Source organism: Idiotropiscis lumnitzeri, chromosome 1 (genome assembly GCF_059441095.1).
Source record: "Idiotropiscis lumnitzeri isolate Australia: NSW breed Sydney's pygmy pipehorse chromosome 1, RoL_Ilum_1.0, whole genome shotgun sequence".
NCBI lineage: Eukaryota > Metazoa > Chordata > Actinopteri > Syngnathiformes > Syngnathidae > Idiotropiscis > Idiotropiscis lumnitzeri.
In genome coordinates this window covers 13,699,171-13,724,820 of record NC_142391.1, presented here as the reverse complement: position 1 = coordinate 13,724,820, position 25,650 = coordinate 13,699,171, and the positions used below count along the sequence as shown (strand labels likewise).

Genomic DNA, 25,650 nt, shown 5'->3' with positions numbered 1-25,650 from the left:
CCTTCCAAAACATTTCTTTAAATACAGCCCTCTAGAAAGGGCAAATTGACACATTCATAATAACGTTACAGTTATGTGCACATAGTATGTTTAAACAAACAACTGATATTTGTTTTTTTCAGCTAGAAAATGAAACTAAAGTAACAAATAAATGTACCCCTTATTGAAAACATTATAAAATACTTAATTAATATACTTAAATATAATAAACTGTGCATATACACCCTGGTTTGCAAAATATTTCTTTTTTTTTTTTTAAAGTGCAACAGTTTCAAAATGTTTTGCCTTTACAAACATGCTAATCCTTAAGTATTTCTGTAAAGCAATACTGTGTGTGGAACACGTATTGAGGTGCTGGTGAAGTAGTGTACAAGCTGTATCATACTGAGAAATGCTTTTGGTTACCTCTTTCAGCTACATGTAAAATAATGAAACGCAAGGGTGATGCAATGTGGTTGTATTGCACTGCAGAACCGCCATACTTATAAATATTTTAAATTGCTCATCCTGTTGTGCTGCAGGACATGCTGGACTGTTTTAATGTTTGAAATATCTTTGTTATTTATTTATTTATTTATTTAATTATTTATTCATTTTAAACGTGATATAATATAAGCGGCCGATATAAATGTGATTAGTGCATCAATTTTTCAACTGTGATGTGTGGAGTTTGTACATACTCCCTATGTTTGAATGTTTTTTTTTTCAGGTACTCCCTCTCAAATTTTAAAAAACATGCATGTTAGGTAGTTGTCCATAAGTGTGAATGTGAGTGTTCACGCCCTTTTTGTCGATACGTGCTCTGTGATTAGTGGGTTTTGCTGTGCAGTCAAATGTTGAATGTTTTACACTAACCAAAGCAGAGTTCATCTTCCATCGTCATCATCATCATCATCATCCTCCTCATCATCATCATCATCATCAGCATCAAGAATTATGACTGTTCATTGTGCATACGTGCTTACCTGGAAGCTTTTTAATGTACTGTATTTTTAAGGGTATAGTAATATTTGATGTTATTAAAGCGTTTTGGGAACAGTCAATTATTTGTGAAAGTTATCACTCACTGTTACTCTTGAGCACCCCGAAATTGCATTTTTTTCCCTTGAGTACCCCAAACATTTTTTATACTAATAAAGTTAAGAGAGAGAGAGAGAGAGAGAGAGAGAGAGAGAGAGAGAGAGAGAGAGAGAGAGAGAGAGAGAGAGAGAGGCGTGGGCGTGGTATGTTCTGGAGTGGAATTTCACTTCCTGTCTCTGGACCAGGTGAGTGAAGATTGAGTCATTGCACTGTGTCGTCACACGCCACAGTTCTTTGTAGTGCTCAAACTTTGGAGTCTTTCAGTCACGAAAGTGTCACGGACGGCGGGGCTTGGCAGGACTTTACTCTTCGTGGATGTTCTTCTGTTTTAGTTTTTTAGTGAAAAGGTAACACGGCCACATTTGTGCTCGCCCTTCGCGGCCTAAAGCTTCCAGGAAGACATTTGTAGTTAATTATTGGCCTCGGTTTCGTTACAGGTGGCGCTAGGAATCCGATTTTGAATTGTAGAAGGACTTTTGTTTTATAATTAATATAACTATGGATCGGTGGCCGCTGGTGCTGCTATTGGTATTTTTGGGGTGCGCCTGTAGTCAGGAGACAGGTGAGGAGTGTTTGGCCAAATTTAAGAAAGGCCGGGAAGATTTTGTACTCGATGTCGACGAGTCCGTGAAGGACGGGGCCATGTTCATCTCGTCCCCTAAACTGGACCGTTCCAGAGATTGCGTGGCGGCCTGCTGCAAGGACGAAAAGTGCAATGTGGCCTTCATGCAGAGAGGTGCCGAGGATAACTCCATCAACTCTTGCTTCCTCTTTAACTGCCTCTACAAGAAAAAGTACGCCTGTCGCTTCGTCAGGAAGAAAGGCTACTACAACTACATCTTGGAGTCTGTCTATGAGAGCTACCTGGAGGTGGATCTCCCACCAAGTAAGACTATCTAGGCAAACGCATACAAGTCATAATATATCCTTTTTTTATTAATCACCTCCCCTCTCGATTATTCACTTCCAACACCATTTTAATGTCATTTTCTTGAATACTCTAAATCAGTGATTCTCGGGCTCGGGAGTCTCTGGACCCAGAAGTGGGTTGCCAACAGAATTGTCCAGCATATCAGGATGTCTTTAGGCCAACCATCCATTGTCTGAACTGCTTCTTCTGATGAGGGTCGCAGGCGTGCTGGAACCTATCCCAGCTATCTCCGGGCAGAAGTAGTGATTCTCAAATTTTGTTCACAATTTCACTTAAGTTCCATTATATTTTCCTTGTTCACGTGCATTTGATCTTTGAAAACTGTTTGTTTTTCAGCCTTTATTTTGGTACCATTTTACATATATGTATGCAATTTAAATAAAATCGGTAAGACGTTTATTTCAGCCCATTGTATGATATGTTGGCTACTTAAGAATTAGATGTCTTTTTCTAAAGACTTAGGCCTACTACGCTACTGTATCTTAATGTTGGTCATAATGGAGGTACTTGCCAGGCTCCAGACTTCCCCTAAATGGTGACATCTAAAATCTGCGACCATCCAAGTTAAGTTTTCATCCACTCACATATTTGTGAGCAGTGATTTTCCAGATTTGTTTTCTTTCTATTTTTAATGCTTATTTTTATGACTCTGTTTTTGTTGTTAACAAACCTCTGCTCCAAATTTGAGCCCATTTATCAGTAATATAATGAAAAGTAGCGGAGGAATATTTTAGTCGCTTTACAGTGCGTGTGTGCCCCAAAAATTGTACAATAGGGGCCACTGTGCTTCCAGTAAAAAATAGTTAGTATAGTCTAACTTGGTATTAAAAGTTTGATCGAATCAATTTTGCTTGAAGAACATTGTTTTTTTAGTGTTTTCTTTTTAAAATTGAATGCCAAATTTATCTTCTGTGAATGTTCCCCTTCCTTGTAAAATATGCTTTTATTTAAATGATGTTCCATGAAGTAGAAAGGCCTACGGGTGCGTAGATGACCAAAATGTGTCCCAATGGGCATCGCCACAATTATTCTGTTTGTGTACCATAAAGATGCAGCAAAAAATATATAATACTCAGAGATCTCAAATATTTTTTTAAAAACATGATTGAATCCAACTGAGGGACTGCAAACCAAAAACTGACTATTATGAATCCAATGTACTTCTTGGTGGGAAGTTGTTTGTGCTATTTTTCATTTGACTAATTAAATGTATACCTCTCCTCAACATTAAATTGTGCAGCTTTTTTTTTCAGTAGGTTCCAGTTCACTAGTCTGTTTGCACTCACGATGTGTGAGGCCACATAACTAGGCTAGAAACCTCCATTTCAGCATGTCGATACACGCCAAGCCCGTACAGCCCCCGGTGTACTGTTTGGTTTCTCCGCTACCACTGCTTCGTTTCACTTGTGAATGTGTTGCCGTATGACTTTAGAAGAGAATCAATGTGCAATCCGTGGTTGAGTATTAAAACTGTGACCATGGTGTCTCTCCAGAGGAAACCGACCGTCCACCGGTTGCCAATGGAGGCCAGGACCGTGTGGTCCAGCCTCAGGACAGCGTGACACTGAACGGCTTGGAGAGCAAAGATGACGAAGGGATTGTGTCCTATTTATGGCAAATGCTCACTGAATATCCTTATGCTGTTATTGAGGTGAGTCACTGTTAGTAGCTTCGTTGAGTTCTTAGAACGTGATGCATCCTTATGGTAAATAAGGCTTTGTTTTCATATAGAAAACCATCTTTGATGACCAGATTATTGTGTCCAATCTGACGTCGGGAATGTACAAATTCCAATTGACCGTCACAGACACCATTGGTCAGTCGGACTCGACCAAAGTCTCTGTTCTGGTTCTTACACCTGAACAGTCGGAACGTAAGTTTCTCAGATTTATTAACAACTTTTCCTGGCCATTACATGCGAGTCGTCACCGTAAGCAGCCTTTGAGACTTCTTCATTTGACATCAAACATTTCTCAGTTGTTTTAAGTAGATGTTATACTGTTAGAAATGCATATTGATCAAGCTCCTACACTTTTTAATGAATTAACTACAAGCAGAGAATATAGGAATACATGCAATGAGGAAAATACTTGAGCTTGCTGACATGGTGTGCAATGACAGGGTGAACATTTTTGTCTAATATTGTATGACCTAATATTGGCAGCACGATTCCAAGGTGATTGTGTGCTGTTTTCGAATTTCTGAAATGTTTATTATCTTCTGCTACTAGCCACTGTTTCTGAAAGACAAATGGCATTTAGTACCGCCATTGAAAACATCATCAGAGGGTTTCTTAAAGGGAAAGTCAACCCCCCAAAAATCTTCAATGTTTTATGTGCCTTCACGAATCTAAACATGGCATTCTGATTAATATTGCATTTTTGGAATATGAGTCGAGCAGAAAAATCCGCCTGTTTCAAGCCTTTTGGCGACTGAAAATGGCATCGCATTTACTCAGGTGATGACCAATGACTCATCTGTTTTCTGAACCTGAGCCTTGATTGGTCGTAATCTGAGCTGCGCAACTGAGGTCATTTTCAGTTGACAGCAAGTGGCAAAATGGCCACCACCAGAGATGTACAAAATCGGGTGGATTTTACTGCTTTATTCATATTTTATGAATATAACATTACCCAGAATGCCGTGTATGGAGTAGTGGTGCAGCATGTAATATATTATCGTAAAGAATAGAATGGGGTAATGTGCAAAATTCTGAGAAATTGTATGATAACCATAGAATAGCAGTTTATTTTATATTGTCAAAATTACTATTTTCAGAAAAGGAAACAAATTTAATTGAGTGTAGGGAAGTGGAGGGACAACTTTTGAACCACTTTTGCTTCTTACGTGTCTTTTGAGCCCCTTCAGAGTCGCCTGTTTGTTTCATGTTGAGACAATGCCCTTATGCTCATGTACTTTCCTCGGGGTGTTTTACATACCGACATGTTTTCCCTTTATGGTCACATTTCTGTTTGTTTTGCTCATCATTTACCCTGTTTACAAGCCCAGCCAAATACTTCTGAAGAGATGACCTCCTTGTTTTTCTGCCATTGTGGAGCCTTTGTCTTTTAATGTGATGAAACCTGTCAAAACTTGTTGACTTAATTCCTACGGGCTGAACGATAGTACGGTACAAAGATAAGAGAACTAGAATATGTGATCTGACCGCTTCAGTCTCCTCTTCCTTGTTGGGATCCACAATCCAGGTCATTTTTTCAGAATACTGCCCGTGACCTGCTGACATGAACCTTCATGCTTATGTTTTGAGCTCACTGGAAAACGGAATTGAGCGTATTGTATGTGGTATACTCCCACTCCCTCCACCCCCAACTCAACAAAACCTGTCGGTCTGGTTTCAGTTTAGGTTTCGTAAACGAGAAAGGTCTAATCGTCCTCTATCAAAGTCATTAGAAGGCATTTAGCTTTTATCCATGAGTGGTTAATTAATATATTTATTCTAAGGTTTACCGTAAGTACACATTGTGGAAAAATATAAGGCCTACAGCAATTCAGTAAAATTATCCATATACAATTTTTTTGGGGGGAATGTGGAATACGTGTAGCAACAGAGGTGGGGGGGGGGGAATTCAGGTTTCATTGACCTGGAGATTCACTGAGTAAAATGTAGCCGTCTAAATTATTGTGAGTGACCATTTTTACCTCACTTTTAATCAGAATGCCCTTTGTCATTTTACTCAGTGTACGGCGGGATTGGATAAAGTATATATAAACCCGCAGACGTTGTCAAACATTTGTAGAAACCCAAATTTAAATTGTTGTTGGTTTTATAAATCCCGGTAAAAATATATTTGTATTTATGGTATAGATGATGATTGAGTCCATATTTAAACATTATTTTAGTTTTTTTTTAATTCAAATTTAGAATTTTTCTACCAGTGAGGTAGGTACAGGTACAACAGAACAATGTTTTATCCTCAAGTGTTCCATCAGATTTTAGTTTTCAGCGTTCAATTAAAATTTCTTTTCATGTGATATTGTAGGCACTCAATAGTGTGAACTGTTTAAAACAAAAGAAAATGGCAGCTATAGTTTTCAGTTAACATATGGTGCATCGTCAATGCAGGTTTTTGTAGTGTCATGTAAGATGAGCATTATCCGGTATGTCTTATCAGCCAGCCACATCGTAACAAACTACATCTTTGTGCCCCACACTGTTAAGCAAGCATCCTCTTTTTTTGATACCTCTTTCCACAATGCCATCTTGTGTAGTCTGTCTACTCTTCCACCACAAGTTGTTGACTGTTGAGAAAAGCGACAAAAAAAATTGAAAAAGCACAAGATCAGATTTCAGAGATAGTAGCTTTTATTGTTGACGTGTGGTGTACATTGATTCCGAGGTAGACATGAGTGACATTAAATGAACTGTTTGTCAGTGTCAAACCGAGAAATGACTTTTCATGTTGCTTAGTTTGGGTATTGATAATGGAAACGTTTGACTAGGAAAAACATTTTGTGTTGGCAGAATATTTTCAAGTGTCTGTAATAAAAACAAAACAAAAATATCAATTAAAAGTTCCCCTTACTTCCTGCAGATCACTGCATGGCTCCAAAGAAGATTGGACCATGTCGTGGTGCCTTCCCTCGGTGGCACTACAACGCTGCTTCGCAGAAGTGTGAGGAGTTTGTCTTTGGTGGCTGCAGGGAAAACCTCAATAACTACCTTTCTAAGGACGAGTGCACAAATGCATGCTATGGCACAGGTATGTTGACTTCTATTGCAATCATGCATTCACTTTGTGGATACATCCTGGGGATTATTTGACATTTTTGTGAGACTTCTTTATTCCGGATATAAAGTCTACATAACAAGCTTGGGTACGCTTTCCTTTTAAATTGCAAATATTGCGCGTTGCATATTTGCATGTATTAAAAATATATGAACCATGGTAACAGCAATTTGTGGTTCAACCACTTTAAATCTTGCTCATGGTTGTTATTCATGCAAAAAGCGGAAGGTTGACTTTGACTAATATTTTCCTGTCAAGCAGTTGCACGTAATTAGTTTCTGTTAGGCCTGCCGTACACACAATATGGCAGAAAATGACACTTGGGTGCTCTCCAATGCATACCAAGCAATTGCGCAGCACATATCTAAAGATAGTCTGACTCTATCCACATGTTCTTTTTAATTTATTCTAAATCAAACCATAAATCAGATTTCCCACATAAAGAGGAAACGGGCAATAAAAAAAAAAGAATGTTGAGAGATTCTGATCTGCTCCATCACAGGTTATGTCCCAGACCACCTTTGCAATAAGTGAAATTTTGATATAGCAAAACCATTTAAATATTCCCCGGGAACTTTATAGCATTTCTGACACTTTTTTTTTAAAGTCTCTAAACACACTTTGAAATAATACCAACAGATTCAAAAACGGAGAGCAAAAATATTGTACAGTGTACCAATCGATGTTTACAGTAAACAATCCAATTTCCCCTAGCTAACAAATATATAATTTTACAATATAAATCAATAATTCTTCCCAAAGATGTTCATTCTAAAATTAACCTGCAGCTGTTTCTTTCTGAATGACTAAAATTCAGGATGGGAGAGGATTGAGACATTCAATAATGACTTTCTAATCTCTTGAGCCAAAAATGAAGTCACGACACCCGGGGACAAAAAGAGCATACTACATCTGAGTCACATCACATATTTAGTCCACCTTAGGCTCTCCAATAATGCTTGCAATAATCATATCTTACTGGCTGAAATGTGTGTCCATCATAATACCTTGCTGAGCCTCTCCAGTTGTTGTTGCAGTCTGGTGAATACTAATGTTTTTTTTTTTTCCTCCCTCAGAAAAAAGGGGTAGCGGTAGAGGTTTACCAGTTCCAGATCAACGAGGTATTACGGATTTGTACCTAATGGCAGAGTTGTCTTAAGCATGCAGTAGTGTAGACTGTATTGTGTGTTCATGCTGCCGGTGCTTTTTGTATTCTGCAGAAAAGTGTGGCGTCGCATGCACCCCCGAGCAGTTCACCTGTGCAAACGGCTGCTGTTTGGAACCTGGCTTGGAGTGCGACTCAACTGCACAATGTAGCGACGGCTCAGATGAGCAAAAATGCAAGGACTGTAAGAATCAATTTTAATTTTTTTTTAACTCATTGAGCTTATTTCAGTGAAAACTTCACTTAATATTTTTTGTTGTATGTCAGTGGACAACACATTTCAGATTTTGCTGAAGATTCCAGTGGATGAGCAAAAAGGTGACTTTTATTTCCGAGACAAATTGTCCTCGTAGAATATGTCATGATTTATGATCATTCAATCTTAATTTCCTGTTGTTTTCAGTGCGCTGCACTGAGCCCCCACAGACAGGCAGCTGCCGGGACACTCTCACTAAGTGGTACTACAACCCTCTCCAGCAGGACTGCAGTCGCTTCAACTACGGTGGTTGCCAGGGAAATGAAAACAGATTTGAATCAAAGGAGGCCTGTGTGAAGGTCTGCAAAGGTGTGACAGGTGGGTGGTACTCGAGGTTTATTATAGTTTACGAGAATGAACGAAATTGCGAACACTAAAATCTAAAAAACATTTTTGGTCGTAAAATGAGTTTTTATGGTTAAAAAAAATTATAGTTAACCGAAACAACTTTTTCTGTTTACAAAAGTAAATGCAACGAACTGTAATTTAAAAAAATATCTGCCTGTCTGTCAATGAATTTAATAAATAAATAAGCTTTTGGGGTCGATTTTAAATCTATTTGTTTATTACAAACTAAATCCAAGCATTAAAAAAAACGAATAAATACTTGCAAACCAGTTTCTAAAACTCATTAAAACTAATCGAATTTGAAAACCAAATAAAAATTAACTAATGAAAAATCCCAAACTATTACAACCTTGCTTCTCACTGACTTCACGCCTTTCATAAAGTGCATATTTAAAAACGCACCTACACGATCTAGCATTCATATGAGTCAATCAGCTGTTTATTTTCCTTTGGCACCTAAGCTCCCAATGTTGAAGTACAGCTTGAGTTTGGAATGTTTTTGCTTTCACCAACATTTTCCTTTGCTGTAGGTTATTTCCTCACATTGGTGATGCTGGTAAAATTTATTAGCCCAGGGGAAATCAAAGAAAAGAAAATATGTATCATTACTTTCATGTTCTGTTGCTTTACGGTGGACTTGGTGGGCATGTAAGTACAAAAGCATAAAAATGCAATCACAGTAATCTGATAATACATTCCAAAAACAAAGGCATCCATTTTTTGGGTTACCGAGTCAGTAATGATTTAACTATCAGCAACACTTGTGAGAAGGAATGAATGAGATTAGTTTCAAGTTGGATTCAATTCACTAACTCGGCATCGCCTCATATGGAAGGAAGTGGTTTTGCAAGGTGGCATTCTTGTCACTTTACCTAACAAATTCGTAACGATTGAAAGGCTGAGATATTTGCATCAAATGAGGCTAGCTAACATGATGAAGTACAGAATCCTTTATGCCAGCAGTATTTTCTGAGTCAAAAATGTTTTTTCTTCTGTTTTTCCATGCCGCCTGCCCCTCTCTCTCCAGAAAAAGATGTGTTTGCACGAAAAGAGGAGTTTGAGCGTAGAGTGTCTGAAAGTCAGACAGGTATGTAACTGTCCTTGTAATTTAAATAAATAAAAAAAACATTCCCCAAATTGTTTTTTTCCTTCCCCGTCAAATGAACCAGTGGTCTTTTTTTTTTTTTTTTTTTTTGCACAGGTGTTATAGCGATAGCAGCTGTCCTGGGCATAGCTATAGTCATCCTATTGGGCATCCTTTTGTATTGCTTCATGAAGGGGAAGAAGAAGTCGTCACAGCACCACCATGTGCCAGTCAACAACGCTCCGCTCACCTCCATAGAAGACAGGGAGCATCTTGTCTACAACAGTACCACCAAGCCCATCTGACCCCACTGTCTGTGCGGTAAATGAGAGCAGACGCCAGAGCTGTGTCATTTACCGAATGAACTCTGATTGATGAGAGAGAGACAACAATGTCTTTTCACTCTGCAAGTGGAACTGTTTTGTGTGTGTGTGAAGTTTTTAAAAGCAATATGTACAGGAGGCAGTGTCTGTTTAAATATTTGATTTTCATTAAGTTTGTTTTAACACTGTCTTGATGACTAACAGTTCCTATTTAGATTTACAGGGAATTTGAGTAATTTCATTTGTTAGATTACGTCTTTATACTTTATTTACCCCAGGTTCATAAAGGTCTGTTACTTCAAAGTAAAAGTCTACTTCTTCAAATGCAATACTTGAGTTCCATGTAATGCTACTTTAACTTTGATAGCTCACGTCTGTTTTATAGTTTTACTTTCTGCTTTTTACTCCCTTGGATAATCTGAAAAATATAGGAATAATCCATAATCTGGATAATAGTTTTAGAAGGAATGTTTCGTTTTTAAAAATGTTTTTATAACTAAGCATAATGCACGCAAATAAAGCAGCCTTGCTTATCACTTGGCACAAGTTGTTGTCGTAAGCAGTGCCGTGATGGTTAAGCCAAATAAAAGAATTACCTCTAAATCTTGGCAGCGTTTCATCTTGTTTCATCATTGTTGGTCATAAGGGATTGATGTCCGCGTAGCACTATGAAAAACTTGATCCATGCCTTGAAAAATAAGTATTCCATATTCCAAGGTTTTTTGTGTTGGTAGTTGTGCTGTCTGTTACTGTTGAATATATTTTTTAAATCTATTATCTTGATTATTCCATTGATTTAACAAAATTGTCAGATACAATTTCATGAAGCATTTAAGTATATTATGAAACCATTTTTCCCAGATTACTCTTTATTCAACAATTCTCATTGCTTATTTGGTATTGGTTTTTTTTTAAAAAAAAAAAGAAAACTAAACAGTTCAGCATTCACCAAGCTTTTTGAAAATGATTCCGTTACTAGTTCACACATTGTTTTCCAATGTAAAAGCAGGTATTTTCAAATGTCTTATTTTGATCAAACACAAAAGACTGCATAGCCTGCTTTCATGATGGACTCTGGAAATCAGAGAATTACTCATGCAAGATGAAATCAGATGATTTTGACAATTATGAGCTGAACAATGTGTTTAAACTAGCTCAATTATTAAATTAATTGTCAATGAATTTGATAATAGATTAGTTGTCGATTAAGCAATTTCTTTGGATAGCTCTAAATAGGTTGAGACTAAATGTTTAGGATAATGCTTATGACATCTATTATCACTATCGTTTTTCTTTTAAAAATATGACGATTTAACATCTTTAGAAAATGTTCAAAGGCAGTGGGATCTCTTGATGGATGGATCATTCAGTTACACATTATCGGCCAGTCTGATTAAGATGACGTAGAAGTCGTATTTGCAAAACTAATTTTTACTACTACTTAAGAGAATACTGTGCGTACTTTTGCTGCCAGTCATATGATTTATGCAGAACAGTATTGTTTTTTTCCCCAGGTTAGATCATTCTCACCTGGACATTCACTTTACATTTCCAATTTTGACCAACAGGTGGCAGTATTGGTGTTTTGACTGATCGCAATAAACTTGAGTTAGGTTTGAAGTTGTTTTATCGTTAATAAGAAACGGTGTGACAGCCTCTCTTTCTCTCATATTTTAATGACGGAGCCTCAATAGTTATTGTGCTAAACAATTAAAGTTATACTTTCTATTCTCAAAGGTCTCTCAATGAAGCATTCAGTATAATCCTGTATGGAAGGAGAAAAGCAGAGCGGGAGAAGTCTAAGCAAAACACTCAGGTCGTTTGATCAGCCTCACATAAATTATCATCCAGCCCAACTGTTTCACTGAAGCCTTCTTTTGTGGGCCAAACGTTCAGATGACCTGACCCCCATAAATGAAATTGTAAGCGTTCCAATTTGTTTTGTTAATTCACAACGCTGCCCAAGACGCTCCTTTAAAAAAGTACTGTGAGAAAGAGAAGAAAATACACTATATCATACATTCTTAAGCTTCTGAATAACATGCTTCCATGCATACGTTTATGCGCTTTATTTTTATTTCATTTCTTTATGTTGGGAAATGTGTATATATTTATTTTTTTTATTTTCATTCAAAAATCAAACAAGATAAATTCGGTGGGCAAACACTTTGATATGAAAATGAAAAGGAACAAATATGTAGGAAAAATTGAGTATATGGTTTGTCTATCAGTATAAAGAAGAGATATTTGGTTTCCGTAGTAAGTAGTTTTGCACAACATGCCAAATCTGAGGAAACATAACGGCGACGTCAAAAGCCGTAGTCCCTTTGCCACATTCACATTCCTCGTATATTTCAACATCTACAGGCAAGTGGGACATGTTGGCAAAGCTTTACGCATAAATGCTAAAGAATGTTCATATAGGGCTAAATATTCCTAATGAGACGATTTCATAGTAATTAAATATTCGAAGTTGCTAAACCCGACTTTTTTCCAATACATTGTCTCACAGGAGGATTTCCGTTTTTCCGACATCACGTGAACGCAACGCCTTACTTTCCTGCTCTTGAAAAGGATGAAACGGTTCAGACAGTTGCAATCTGTGCGAGCGAGACCCATGCCTGAAGGAAGATGTACGTCTCCGTGGGACCTTAACATGTGGAAATTAAAGAATTAACGGCGTGTCAGTGGTATTCTTAACAAGAAAGTATCGAGTCAAACTTTTCCTCCTCAGCAAAAGGTCGTTGGAAGACAAGAAAGTGGCCAATTCGGTACGTGAGCTACTGTAAATCTTTGCTAACTTGACGCTCTTTTTAATTCTACCAATTGGACGATTACTTAAATTTTAAATACAATTTGAGGGTGTAGTTTGGCGTTGATTTTAATGGTTGCTTTGTTGATGTCGTTTTCGAACGTGGTCATAAACTAGCTCGTTCGGTGTTATGCGGACGCTTACGTCCTCAACTCAAGGCTACCATATACAGTAGTCTGGTCTAAATTTCAACGGAGATGTCTTTACTGTTTTCCAGCCGCGAGTCCTCTTTGGCTCTTTGAAGCAAAACAGTGCATCGCATTTCTCAATGTGGAAGTCTGACATGCATGGCGTCAAGAATTGCTTTTTTGTGTCCGTAAATTCACAATTCCAACGTTTGTCAGTCCTGTTTGTGTTCGTGAGTTTCAGTGAGATAAGACATGTTTGTGTTTGAACTGGACACTTTCAGTCAAGTGAACTTTGTTCAGTTGGTTGACCCTGTTTTGTCTTTTTATGTTGTGTAGCTTTATTTCTGTTTGATGTTTAAGGCCAACTCTTTTGAGGTGCTTGATGCCACAAAATCATTTGCCATTTCCTCTTTCTCGCTGACCCCCCATGGTTCCCACATTTAGCCCAGCCAAAGCCAATTGTTCCCCTCTAATGAGTGTCCCAGTGTGATTCCTTGAGTTTCTTCTTTTAAAATGCAAGCTGAGCTAGGTCAGTGACCAGCTGCAGAAGAATAAAGGAGCAAAATCAATCAGCTACTAGTGAAACGTTCCGTCTTCTCCCTCTTTGACCCCACTTGACCTTGCAGACAATATCTCAAGATAATTTCAAGCAAATGTTTCCCCCAATACAATTAGCAGCCTCCATCCAGGTGGTCTAGAGAGGAAACTAACCAAGAGCGTCTTGGACCTCCAATCTGGCACTCATTCTTTCAAAATCTTGGAACGCTGCAACTGTTATGAAATTACCAGACTTATTTTGATAACATGCAAACATAGGAGAGTGTGTGCTCGAAGTGATTTTGCATTCGAGGCGCCATATGGAGGTCAAGTCTATGTTTTTATATTGTTACGTTCCTGCCATATTCCTTTGAAGGCGTAAGGCAGCTGGTAGTCCCATAGATGCTAGTGTGTAGCTGTGTACCCTTGTCTTTTACCTGTAAGCAATGTGGGGACTTGGGGTATGTTGACATGACATTAAGTCAGTAAAAGTGGAACCTTTTATGAGGTGAAGTTTCACATGCAAACAAAAACACTATCTAAATATTTCTCAATTGCTCATATAGTACCTGCAAAACTTAACAAGCTGTAATATGTGTGCCAAGCTCGTTGTCAATGATGACACTACATGCAAGAGCACAATCTGCTTGTCCTCCATTGACACAATCAGTTTGAATGCCCTTCACATTATGTGATATTTGAACAAATAATTTATTGATTAGACTTAAACTTGTTTAGAAATAGGTTTTTCGATAAGACTGGGCAGTCAAGCAGCTGGTGCAAACGTTGTCCAGCTAGGGAATGCAAATTACAGTGGCTTTTAAATTACAGGCATTTTTGCATGGTTGTGTGAATGGGGATGGATTTAAAACTTAAAAAAATGCATGCAAAACTCCTCTTTTTACTGAATATTTGCTTACTCTTTGTTTGTATGAATGGCCCCAGAATATAGAAATAATGTTTATTTTTTTATCACAGTGGGGAACAGCATTCAATTTTTAAGGGCTTTTTTGATGAGGGTTTTTATATACCGTTTGGGCAGAAGTATTCACAAAGGGTGTTAATCACATACCACAACATATGCTCCAAAAAGCAGTGGATTCATATAAGTGGCTCATTTGTTGTGTCAGTGTGGGAGGTGCTTTTGTAGAAAGTGAGGATTTGATTGAGATGAAGCGAGAGTGTCAGGGTGTATTGTTTACCCGTGTGAATAGAAAGTGGTTAGTCTCTTGAGGCCTGTGTTTAAGGGGATAAAGTGCAGGAGTAATGCGGGAAAGACAGTGTCAGGGTGGCAATCTTCGCTGGGGAAGGAGGTCTTGCTAGATAAACATAGCGCCAGTGCTGAAATTATTAAAAAAAAAAAAAAAAAAAAAGTTAATTTGGCCAATAGTCTCCTGCTTGCCGTGTCAGGTTGAATTCATTTTTGTTTTCCACATAAAGTTCCCCCGACTGATGGTGCCCCTGTTTGTCTGTCCCCACCATGTCTGACTGAAGATATCCCAGGGGGCTTATGTCATGCCCAGGCCATTTAGGGGCAAACTGCAACTGCAACATGACACGGTTAGTTCATCCCTGAGAGAGCAAGCGTTCTCTGAAGTATTTTTAGCTTTTTCTCCCATCAGCTTGATCTGCATGTCCAAACGTCAATATGGGCGGATTATTGTCGCTTCAAACAATCATTAAGTGCCTACTTGCACATAATTTTGCTCTGTGTTGGCAGTCGTCTTGGCATCCACGTGAGCTCAGTCACAGGGGCAGAAGAGGAGCAGTCCATAATGACTTACTTAAGCTTTGAGGACTGTGAACTAAATCCTTGTAAAGCAGTAAATATAAAAATTGTTTATCGCTTGTGTAACTGCTCTTCTGTTTGTACTTGTGCATTTCTGTAACTATAATAAAAGTCTGGCACAGACATGTTAAAGGATAAACTAAGTCCAGGCAACAGGGAAAATATTTCTTTTAAACGAGATATGTACGGTAATTTCCACCGTTTCCTGCCCTGATTGAATTTTGTTCAATAAAATAAAACTTGAGCTGTGACTTTGAGCATGTTAAAAGATCTTCACATCTTCCATCACATGCTTCTTTTGGATTAAAGGCTCACAGTTGTGCTTGTACCCCCCCACCCCCTGTATAACCCAGTACTGAAGAAAATTGGGAAAAAAGAGAGCGGAAGTATCGTTTTGCTCCAACTTCCTCTGTAGACGTGCTAACTGGTTTCACTTCACTCACGCACCATCCAGATGGCCGTCAAAAAGTAAAAAAATGCTCTAGTCGATGCCCAAGCCTTTTTTTTTTAAGGTCTTGATTCACGATTCACTGCACATGTTTACCTGTGCTTCTTCTCTCATCTGTCCCCTTGAACACGTTTGTTATGGTTTCAAGAAAGCCATCTGAGCAATGGATTAGCGTGAAGCCTGGCAATTAGAGGAACAAGGGAGAAGTGATCCAATGGTGCTCTTTGGTTTAATAACCATCGGAATGGCTTGACTTGCATCTGTCTCCTATTAGGGAGAAAATTGCTGACTCCCTTGCTCTGCGGGTAATGCATCCGTCAGCTGTGGGAACCAAACACTCTCATTTGGGAAAAATGGCAGCTCGTTCAAGCACAGGTGGTCAACTTAGCATGAATATTGGACTGTTTGACATGTTTTTCTTATGATTATACATTTGGCCATGTCCCCTCCCAAGGAAAACAAGCATAAAGATGTGTGATATGTCAGCAAGCCTAGGTGTAATCTAATGAGTTAGCATTGTTTAATTATTTTTATACAGTATGTGGGATACACGGATTTGAACTATTCCAAAATACATTTTTAATCGGCTAGATTTCTCCTCCAAGTCAGGCATTTATCCCTTTTTCAAAACCCAGACAGTTATTTTTACTTTTCTGAACCTTTTTCTCCCCTTGTGCCTTTCTTTGACCGTAGAAAGATTAGCGTACCGTAGTTTTGTTGTTCTGGACATGGGCAAGTGCGGTGAGATCAGAGGTCATTGTGGGTGAGAGTCTTAGGGTTTTATGACTTGGCGAAGACGAGTTCAAAGCCTACACCCACAACACGAAGCCCACTTGAGCAAATTACTCACAACGTACGCACTACTTCATACTCAATTGGCCCAAGTTGGAGCAGAGGCTTTTATAGATAGGCCTCATTTGTAAAGAATGCCATTGAGGCAGCCAGAGTGCTGTATCGAAATCGACATGGCTGGATCATTTACAGTCTCATTAGATCCATGATAAAGGTGGGACTTTTGTATTACATTTGTTGCAATGGTTGCCATTTGAGTTGAGACATAGTGACTAAAAAAAATAATAAAATTAAATTAAATTAAAAAGTCTTTTACAGCATTCCAGGTGGCATCCTTCTCGCAAAGAAGCACTATTCTTGAGCACAAAGTGTCCAGCCCTATGACATTTCTCTTTGCATTCCTGCACATCTTAATTGGCACTCCTCCTGGCAATGGGCTCACTTTAGCCTCGGCTGGCTAGGCTGTCAGATCGGCACAGTGGCCAGCCAAATCAAATGGAACAATGCAATCCTAATCCCCAAAAAATTTCTGCTCCTCTGATCTTGCTGGACTAAGAATGCAATGTTTCTAAGGCCGCTGGCTCACATGTAGTCACAGATGAACAAGTTGTCATGTATGGTGATGCATGTTAATTTACTGCAAGAAACCAGAGAGGAACTGGCTGTGGATTTGTCGTATGGGGACACACCTAATCCGAGCATGAAGGGTTGGGAAAAATACGACACCACAAAGTGTAACTTAGATCTCAGTTGAGTCTTTAAAAAGAAAACCAAATTATGCACATAAACATGAACAGTAGTTTCTTGCATTTAACCAATTTTTATTTCTTTGCACACCGGACTGTTCCAAAATTGTCCGTGCTCGAGTTTTGCCTCTATCATGATGTATTGTACGTGTGATCCGCTGACCATTTTCGAAGATCTTTTTTGTCCCAATCCTAACAGTTCTGCTTTGGTCATTGCTGTCGAGAGTGTGTTCTACTGCGTCCCTGCACTGCCCTTACTCTCGTAATGAGCTCATATCACAGTCTCCACCCTGCCTGCCTCTACCCGGGCTGCACTATACATTACAAAGTGGTTGGCATGAGCAAGCCCAGAGCAATGTGTAGGGGAATGACAAGAATTTCCTTTTTTACTTACAGTATGGTCCAATAACCCTTTGGCCTCACTCCACTCGGCTGCTGACGCCTGATTAACGAGAAATGAAGAGAAACAAAAACACGAGACTTGCTTATCTATTGTACTGTAGGAAAATACCAAGAACGATCACAATTTCTCTGATTTGCAGTATATGCTGTAAGTCTAGACATGACGTGCATTCGGTCTTTTTAACTCTGTTTTCTTTTTCAGCTCCAAAGGCCTGAGTGCCATGCCAGAGGGGTCCCATTCTGTTCTCCACCAGGGCCCAATGGGGGAAGGTAAGGCCAATGCAGCTTTACTTTTTATGAGCCATGCCCTCTTCATCTGTTCATACACTCTTACAGTATATTTAAAGCTTTAATTTGCCGGCCCAGTCCCCTCCTGTGCGTAGGAGAGTGAATCGAAATGGAGAAATTCTGCAAGTGGAACAATTAGACAAAAGTAATGGCTTGGCTAGGCATTGAGCAGTCCTCCTACAGTCCTGTTTGGCTCAGAGCGTCTTTGTGTGTTTGTGGAGCTCTGCCAACCTCCGCCATACAGCTGCAACCTCGCACACATCAAACCAGAATGTGTCAGTCACAGACTAAGATAGTTTGTCTGGCCCAGCGGTGATGACTTTGCATGCACGGGGATAAAAGAAGGGTGGAGGGGGAACTCAAATTACATATTATTTTAGCTTCCATTATCTTTAGTCGCAGAGCCGCAGCTTTGACACAGGGGCTCTTTGTATCGGTTAGCCTGTTCTGTCCCTCAACCCCCTACGCCTCCCTTCCACTCTACGTTTGGCGCTGGGTTCCCTCTTTGGCTGAAGACTACAACTGTGTCAATGGTTCCCTTTTTTCCTCTGTTCAGCTTTGGACCAAAGAGATATTTGGCTGGAAGAAATGTGTGTCATCCACATTAGTACTCATTTTACTTCCAAAGTCCACACCATGCACTGAGCGTACTGTACATGCACCGCAGCTTGTCGGCATTTATTTTGACCCAGTTAGGGCGACCTAACTTCCTTGTTATTGATGGATGGAGTGGATGTTCCGTAACAAATGAGGAAACAAGTAATTCTAGTAATGTGTGTGACTTTTCTCATTGGATGTGGCGTATTGGACGCAAGGAATGCACACGGTGAAACTCAAATTGGAGTGTGGTCTAGGTAAACATTGGAGTGTGGCCATCCAGATGCAGTTGCTCTGCCGGGTCAAAGGTTTCTGAACTGAGTGAGCTGTGTTGATGTCCATTTTCTTCCAATACCAGCATGATTGCCAGTCCTGTGTGCGTTTTCACCAGAAAAGCAGCCCAAAGGCACATATTTTTATTCTTCAAGCTGCGGATGTTCCCTCCTATTAGATATAAAAATGTGTTGCCTCAATGGATTATTTTTCCAGAGCACCTAGATGACAGGAACATAAAAGCCCTCAGACTTTCCACCTCAGCTCAACTTTGCACACCATGGTGGAATATCCTGCCTATCATATCATATAGTGTTAAAAGGTTGATGTACACCTCAGCTGTCAGTTTGATGGTTGGCGCTCAGACAAGCATTAGCAAACCTGCGGGCAACTCTCTCAAAGATAAGGACTCCCGCTGATTTACTTACCCCCTGGCTGGAATGTAGCTGTGTGTGCAGAATGTACAGCTTTAAATGGCTTCTGGGGGGACGGGCGGATCATCTCCATTCTTTGCAGCTTTTCCAGCCCAGTGGGTATCGGGACGTGGACGCAGATAGATGATGGCAGCAACATTTTTTGTATGGAGCTCCACGATAGGGACTCTTTAATCGCTTAATTGCTTTTAACATTAAACCACACATAACCTTTGATAAAATCTGAAGCTATACAGACCTGAACCGGCACTCAACTCAATTCTTGCACAACGTAACAGGTGTTGCTGCTGCAACCTCACTGTATTGTCTCAGGCTCTCACACTCTCCTCAAAAGTATTTATTTCCTTGTAAATCATTTTACTGAGCCCTACAATAGCTTTCCCTCTATAGAAGTCTTCCACTGGATTACCCACATTAGTCACAGGCTCTTTGCTCTGTTCTCCACAGAAACGCAATGAAGTCAGTGTCTTTATTAGCTTATTCCGCATCACTGTTGGTCGGTTGGTATTGTAAGCGATGGCGTGCATATATTTGAATGAGGTTATTAGTTCAACACTTACTGAAACCTACTAAGACTAGTGTTTTTGTTTTTTTAACAGGGGGCATTTATGGAACTGTTTTTGCCTCTTGTGATTTATTTCATGGCTTGATTACATTCACCAAGCATAAGCAAGGCAAAAGCCACACTTTATTAAAAATTGAATGCATTTTTAAAAAAATCTGATCCATTTAAATCAGCCACTTACTGTGGTTTTGTCATTCATTATCCAAGTTTTATTTACACTAGAACAAGTTTATGAATAGCTTGAATGTGGTCCTCATTTTTGACTGATTTCTGGTTCCTTTTTTTTTTTTTTATTCATTTTTTACCTACTCACTTGAAGAAGCAAGGAAGGAAACCTTACCATTACCTGGCATTATTGTTACACCTTATCAGAGGTCACTGATGTCGAATTCCTCATTGGCCGGCGCCGAGGTGTAATCAGTTTTACAGCTGGCTAAACCGCTGAATAAACGGCATCACCCATTTTACGACCTTGCACGTGATTAACGGCTTAGCGTGAAGTAAATTAATTTCTTCCTCCACACTTAGCACAGCTGTCCTGCTACCAACCCATGCGGACTTTGGAGAGGCGCTAACACGACAGCAGTGTGGTTGTAGATCTTCAAACTGGTGATAATGTTAACAGTGGACTCGTGCCTCCATCAAGGCCAGATGTGTAAGGAAACGTGAGTGTTGACTAGATTGAGGGCTGGCTGAGTGTGCAAATGCCTGACGCATTCTTGTTGGTGGGGGGTGAGATGTCGATGAAGGAGTTTCCGAAGTGGATCATCACATGCCTATACACTGAGGTCACTTGGCACGGCTGGATCCTTTCAGAGCACACGGGAGGTTTACCGGATTAAATGTGAGCTTTTCCCTGACAATTTGTGCTTGTTAGACTGACAAGTCTGTCTTTTCAGGAAAAACTCCTTTAATCGCAACTATGAATGTAGAGTGAATTGGACAATGGAAAATTGACTGGTGTAATGTCATTTTTCCATTTTGCTAATCTATCTACCTTTACCAAAAGACATTCTTAAAGTTCACAAAAATGTTTGGATATAATTTGACTGAACCCAGTGAATAAAGTGAGTGAGACTACATAGAGTGCAGATTATTTTACTTGTAAACCAGCAAAAGTCCCCGAAAGGTTCCCAGCCCAACATTTTGACCTTGACTGTCAGTGTGGAATGCAAGTTTAATTTGTGTGTGTGCGTGCGCACATGCTCGTGTGGGTACTCTGCTGTCCACTGCCATTTATTTACTCACCTTCGGGCTAATTATTAACATTAAAAATCTACTTGCGGGGCAAATGCTGCTAGAATTCCAACAAAACTTCAAACCTTTGCTGTATATTTACAGCACAAACCGCGACAAGCGACCTAAATTCCTCCCGTCGTTCTGGTATAGTAAACTAATCTGTGCCTTGTGTAATTCCTGGCATTTTGGCTCATGCTGTTTAATAATGGTTTGCGAAGACCTCAAGGTTCTGGTCTTGTTGCAGCCCTTGCCCTTATGTGGCGCAGCCATTCACATTACCAAGTTTGAAAGAGCTTTTCCCAGGGGGATCAGGACCATAACACTGAATCTCTTGTGGGGGTATTGAAAAAGGAAACCCTGAGTCATGGAAGGGCTTCATTATATTGTACCGTGATAAATGATAAAGGTTTGTATCCAGTAAGGATGACAAGCCAAATGCTGTGTAGTGGATTACATAGACTTGATTGCAAATTGGCGTTTGTCGTTAAATAAGGTGGGAAATGAACTCAGAAACTTGCCAGTCTTGAAGGATGTTGAAATGTTCACATTTTTGCATTTTTTCATGTCATATGTGAGAGTCTGTTAATAATAATAATCATTGTTTACAAGCCGAAAAACACACTAAGAATGTTCTTCAACCTGATATTTTTTTTGGCGAAGGGGTACAAAAAAACGCCAGTTAGGAATTAATTGAAGAAACATTTGAGTTAAGGCAGACCTGTCTCAGAAAACAAGATTTGACGGGGCCAAGAATATATCAAGGAACCAGATGATAAGACAATCATTTAACCAGACCAATGGTCCAGTTTAATCCAACTCTAGTTTGTTTTCCCTCTTGGTGTAGGTTGTTTGGTCAAGTGTGAACGCAGTAATAAAACTCTGTGAGAACCTAGTCAACAAGCCAACCCGGTGTCGTGCAGCTATGATATGGTAACAAAACAATCCAACTTCATTTGGATCCAACTGGCAAAGAAATCTGAATTGGCACTAAATTACAAAGCAGGAATTTCTTCAATTAAACACGTATGTGGTTAGCGTGTAGTGCTATAGTAGCACAACTTGTTGTTTCTTAACAATTTCCCTCACCTCTGTGTTAAAATGTGATTTCATTCCAACCCCCCAAAACACCCCAAGTTTATTATTATTATTATTATTTACATATGTTAATTAAAATAAATACCGCTGTAGTTCATTTTTGTGTTGTGCTTCTAAAGCAGAGGTCACCAACATGGTGCCCCGCGGGCATCTGGTAACCCCCAAGAATCACATGAGTAGCCGCAGGCCTGTTCTAAGAATATTTCACCAGTGCTGGGACATCGCAATTTACTTGGAATGGTGTGGAAGTGATCATGTATAAATGTAAACACTTGCAGAGATTTACAGAGATAAAGTGTAATTGTTGATAATTATTGCACAAAATCATGAATGTGGTCGTTGTCTTGGATTAAAATAGCACATCCCATCTAAAAATTTAGGATTGAAGAAAACTTAAGCAAATTTATGTTATGTTAAAAATATGAATCAAACTGACAGACTTTTACATTAACCAGTAGCTCTCAGTTTCAAATAGGTTGGTGACCCCTGCTCTAAAGTGTAAAGTGGCGAGCCATGTATGTGACGTCAGGATCTGTTGGCACGCTGGTTGGCCGTTTGCCACGTGGCCACTACATTGCTATCATTTTTTACATCATTGTTGCAGGTGTGTTTTCATTTTGTCTTTGTCTGTTTAATAAATGTGTGCTATTGTCGCTATGCTTATGGCTATCCGGAATGTCAGATGTTTGTAGTTTTTAAGCACAAGGCAATGTATTCGCAGCGAGTCATTTTCATAGTTGACCGTCAAACAGTTCTGTTAAATATGGCAATGGATGGGGATTATCTTGTGGTCTTCATTAATGCTTAGTGGTTTCTCAATCACTGCTGTCCTTGTATTTTTTCCCTAAGATTTCACTCAGTCAATGTCAATTGTTTGCACCTCTTATTCCGCAAATGCAATATTAATCAGAATGCCATGTTTCAACTAGTGGCCCTGCATAGAACATATTCTTGTAACGAAAATATTGGGGTTGACTTCCCCTTTAAGAACAAATATGTGAAAAATCTGAATAAAACATACTATATCAAAGTTTTTGTTGCTTGCCTATTCCCACCACTAATTAGAGCTGAGGCCCTTTTAAAATCATTTGTGCTGTCAAGCTGATGTCGCCAAGCATCTAATAATCTCATTGCCACATTACGGCTAATGCCCCCCTTTGAGTTCTGTCTGAAAGGGACAGGCTCGACTTGTTATGCCTCGAATGTACCTATGTACAAGGAAGCCAGAATGCAACTTACCCAATATCTAAAATAAAATTAAAACAGAAATAAAAGCATTTCTGAGTTAGTGCTCACTATTTTTGCTTTAAACATAATGTGTAGAAATGTGATGATGAATTCCAGGTGCAGCGAGGTGTGATTCACTTTCACTCATCTATTAGAACATGACTCAGTATTAATCAAGCAGGAGCGGTTGTGTGGCGTGTTACTGTCAGAGCATGTGAGCGTCTGTTTTTGTTTTTTCCGGCGTTCGGAAAAATGCTCAACGCAGACGCAAATGACAGACATGCCATTCTGTGTAAAAACTTGGAAGCAGTTGTTCTACTCGCCCACAGTTTGTCGCTGGCAGGACTGCGCATTCCTGTACGCTCAGGAGAAGGATTTGCATTCAGTGTATTGGGTAAGAGCCCAATTTTGTAAGAAAACAAAATTTGTATCAAGCGGGAGAGTACTGGCAAGTCCTAATGACCAATTCAGAGTTTTTGATTAATAAAAGTCAGAAATGCTTGGGAAATGGCTCGTCATTCTCACTCATAAGTCATACTATTCAATGTCTGACGAAGATGGTGGTGGACATTTAATAAGCATCAAAGGCCATTATACATTGCCCCCTGTTTTTTTTTTTTTGCTTTGGTTCTGCTCTCTGTGACGTCATGCAGCAACAAGATGGAGATAATTTGAATATACGGTAAAATGACCGTTGTCTACTGCTGATGCTGCCGATTTGCCTATTGGAGCTTGCCTTTTTTATTGCCTCGCATTATCATGGCTCATGTAGTTCCCCATTGTATAACAGAACACTGGATAGTCTTCATAATTCTGTTTTGCTATGAGAGGCAGGTAATGTTGCCTGCATCAGAATGTGTATTGTGGTCCAAGTTGACACTTGTTTGCATGCATGACCTGTTCAGAAAATGAGTCATATCCTCACTAGATTTTGCAACCACTGCAAAGCATCGAAGTTGCATGCTGTGCCTTATCATTTCCCAAGGCTGTGTTGTAATCCATATCCGCGACTATTTGCTCGGATACATCCCAGATCTTTTCAACTGACATTATGGTTGGAACATTCATGACTCTTGCCTTGATGTTTTTACAGTAAGGTAAGCATTGTTGGAACACAAACCAGATTTTCTATATAAAGGAATGTTCTCTGGGCCTACAGCCTGAAAAGACGTGAATAATTTCTGTCATTCCAGTGACTGCACCTTTTAGAAAAGTTAATTGTTAGGTCCTCTGACACGTTCATCTCCGGCATCACCGCTACGACATGAGAGCCTGTGAACCATATGCCGTATTGCTTGTCCGCCAGTAGACACTAGCCTAGACTTTACATTCCGAACTGTAGACTGATTAGTCACCAAACTCCGCAATGAGTAAATGTCCCGTCTGCTTTCAGCTTGGGACCCGACTGAAGGATTCACTGGTGGGGAACTGCCTAATTTTTAATCATCATTCACAACAAGCCAAAACAATGATTTTGTTGTTCAGCTACAATTGAGAATGAGTGCCCAGATGATTTGTGTTAAAGGAAAAAAAAAACACGAGTTATCATATAAAAATTATGTAAAAACATTAAAATTATCTTGTAAAACCGTGAAACTTGTATAAAACTGTAATTATCATGTACGTGAAACTTATGTTAAAATATCCCAAGTCTCATGTATACGTGTGATCATTATGTAAAACCCATCATGTAAAAACGTGAAAAGTGCATTTAGCTAAAATGTGAAAAATTCCATCTGTAAGTACGTATACTTATTACAACACGATCCACTGATCTTAATAACTGTAAAATCTTGCCATGTCTCAACCCAAGCATGAAATAGAACTTAATCAAGTTGTTTAAATGAGCTGCATTATTCACTCTGTGTTGTTTCAGGGTGACGCGTTTCATATTTTTTTCGTATTTTTCACGTTTTTACATGATTATTTTCACATATTTACATGACAGTTTTCACATTCTTCCATGATACATTTGCCGATATTGATAACTCAATGTGCTTCACATAAGCAAAACAACGCAATGAAAACTATAGAGTATATAGTGTCATGATCTAACAGTTTAAACATTTCAAAAAAGTTTGCACTTGCAAGAACAGATTCTGAGACTGACTGAAAAGTGAATTACAGGTTGGGAACACTGTTTGTGCACATTGTGTTTAACAAATAATAGCTCTCCAGAAAATAGATGGGTGTGTGAAGCAATGTACAAGACAGTGTAATCATCATATGCGGTTTTTTTTGTTGTTTTTTTTTTTTTTCTTTTTTTTTTTCGTTAGCGCGTTCTTGACAAAACATTATTGGCATGTGGGCCTTAAAATTACAAATTCTTCAGGTGTGAATGGA

General features: G+C 39.2%; 2 protein-coding genes across 2 annotated transcripts in view; both read left to right on the top strand.

The window, feature by feature from the left end:
- The first annotated feature begins 1,254 nt into the window (after positions 1-1,254).
- On the top strand, positions 1,255-10,538 carry spint1a (serine peptidase inhibitor, Kunitz type 1 a). The gene is made up of 11 exons (XM_088318656.1): positions 1,255-1,427; positions 1,518-1,966; positions 3,505-3,662; positions 3,743-3,884; positions 6,565-6,732; positions 7,836-7,880; positions 7,980-8,108; positions 8,192-8,242; positions 8,328-8,498; positions 9,556-9,615; positions 9,730-10,538. The coding sequence occupies exons 2-11, from the start codon at positions 1,579-1,581 to the stop codon at positions 9,915-9,917; spliced, it is 1,500 nt and encodes a 499-aa protein (XP_088174782.1). The 5' UTR covers positions 1,255-1,427; positions 1,518-1,578; the 3' UTR covers positions 9,918-10,538.
- A 1,931-nt stretch (positions 10,539-12,469) lies between these two features.
- The window catches only part of LOC148343308 (pleckstrin homology domain-containing family G member 3), a 28,038-nt gene continuing 14,857 nt past the window's right edge, over positions 12,470-25,650 (top strand). Inside the window, exons 1-2 of the mRNA XM_088318642.1 lie at positions 12,470-12,706; positions 17,792-17,859. Coding sequence (XP_088174768.1) covers positions 17,811-17,859 — 49 coding nt within the window. The 5' untranslated portion in view covers positions 12,470-12,706; positions 17,792-17,810. The remainder of the gene's footprint in view (positions 12,707-17,791; positions 17,860-25,650) is intronic.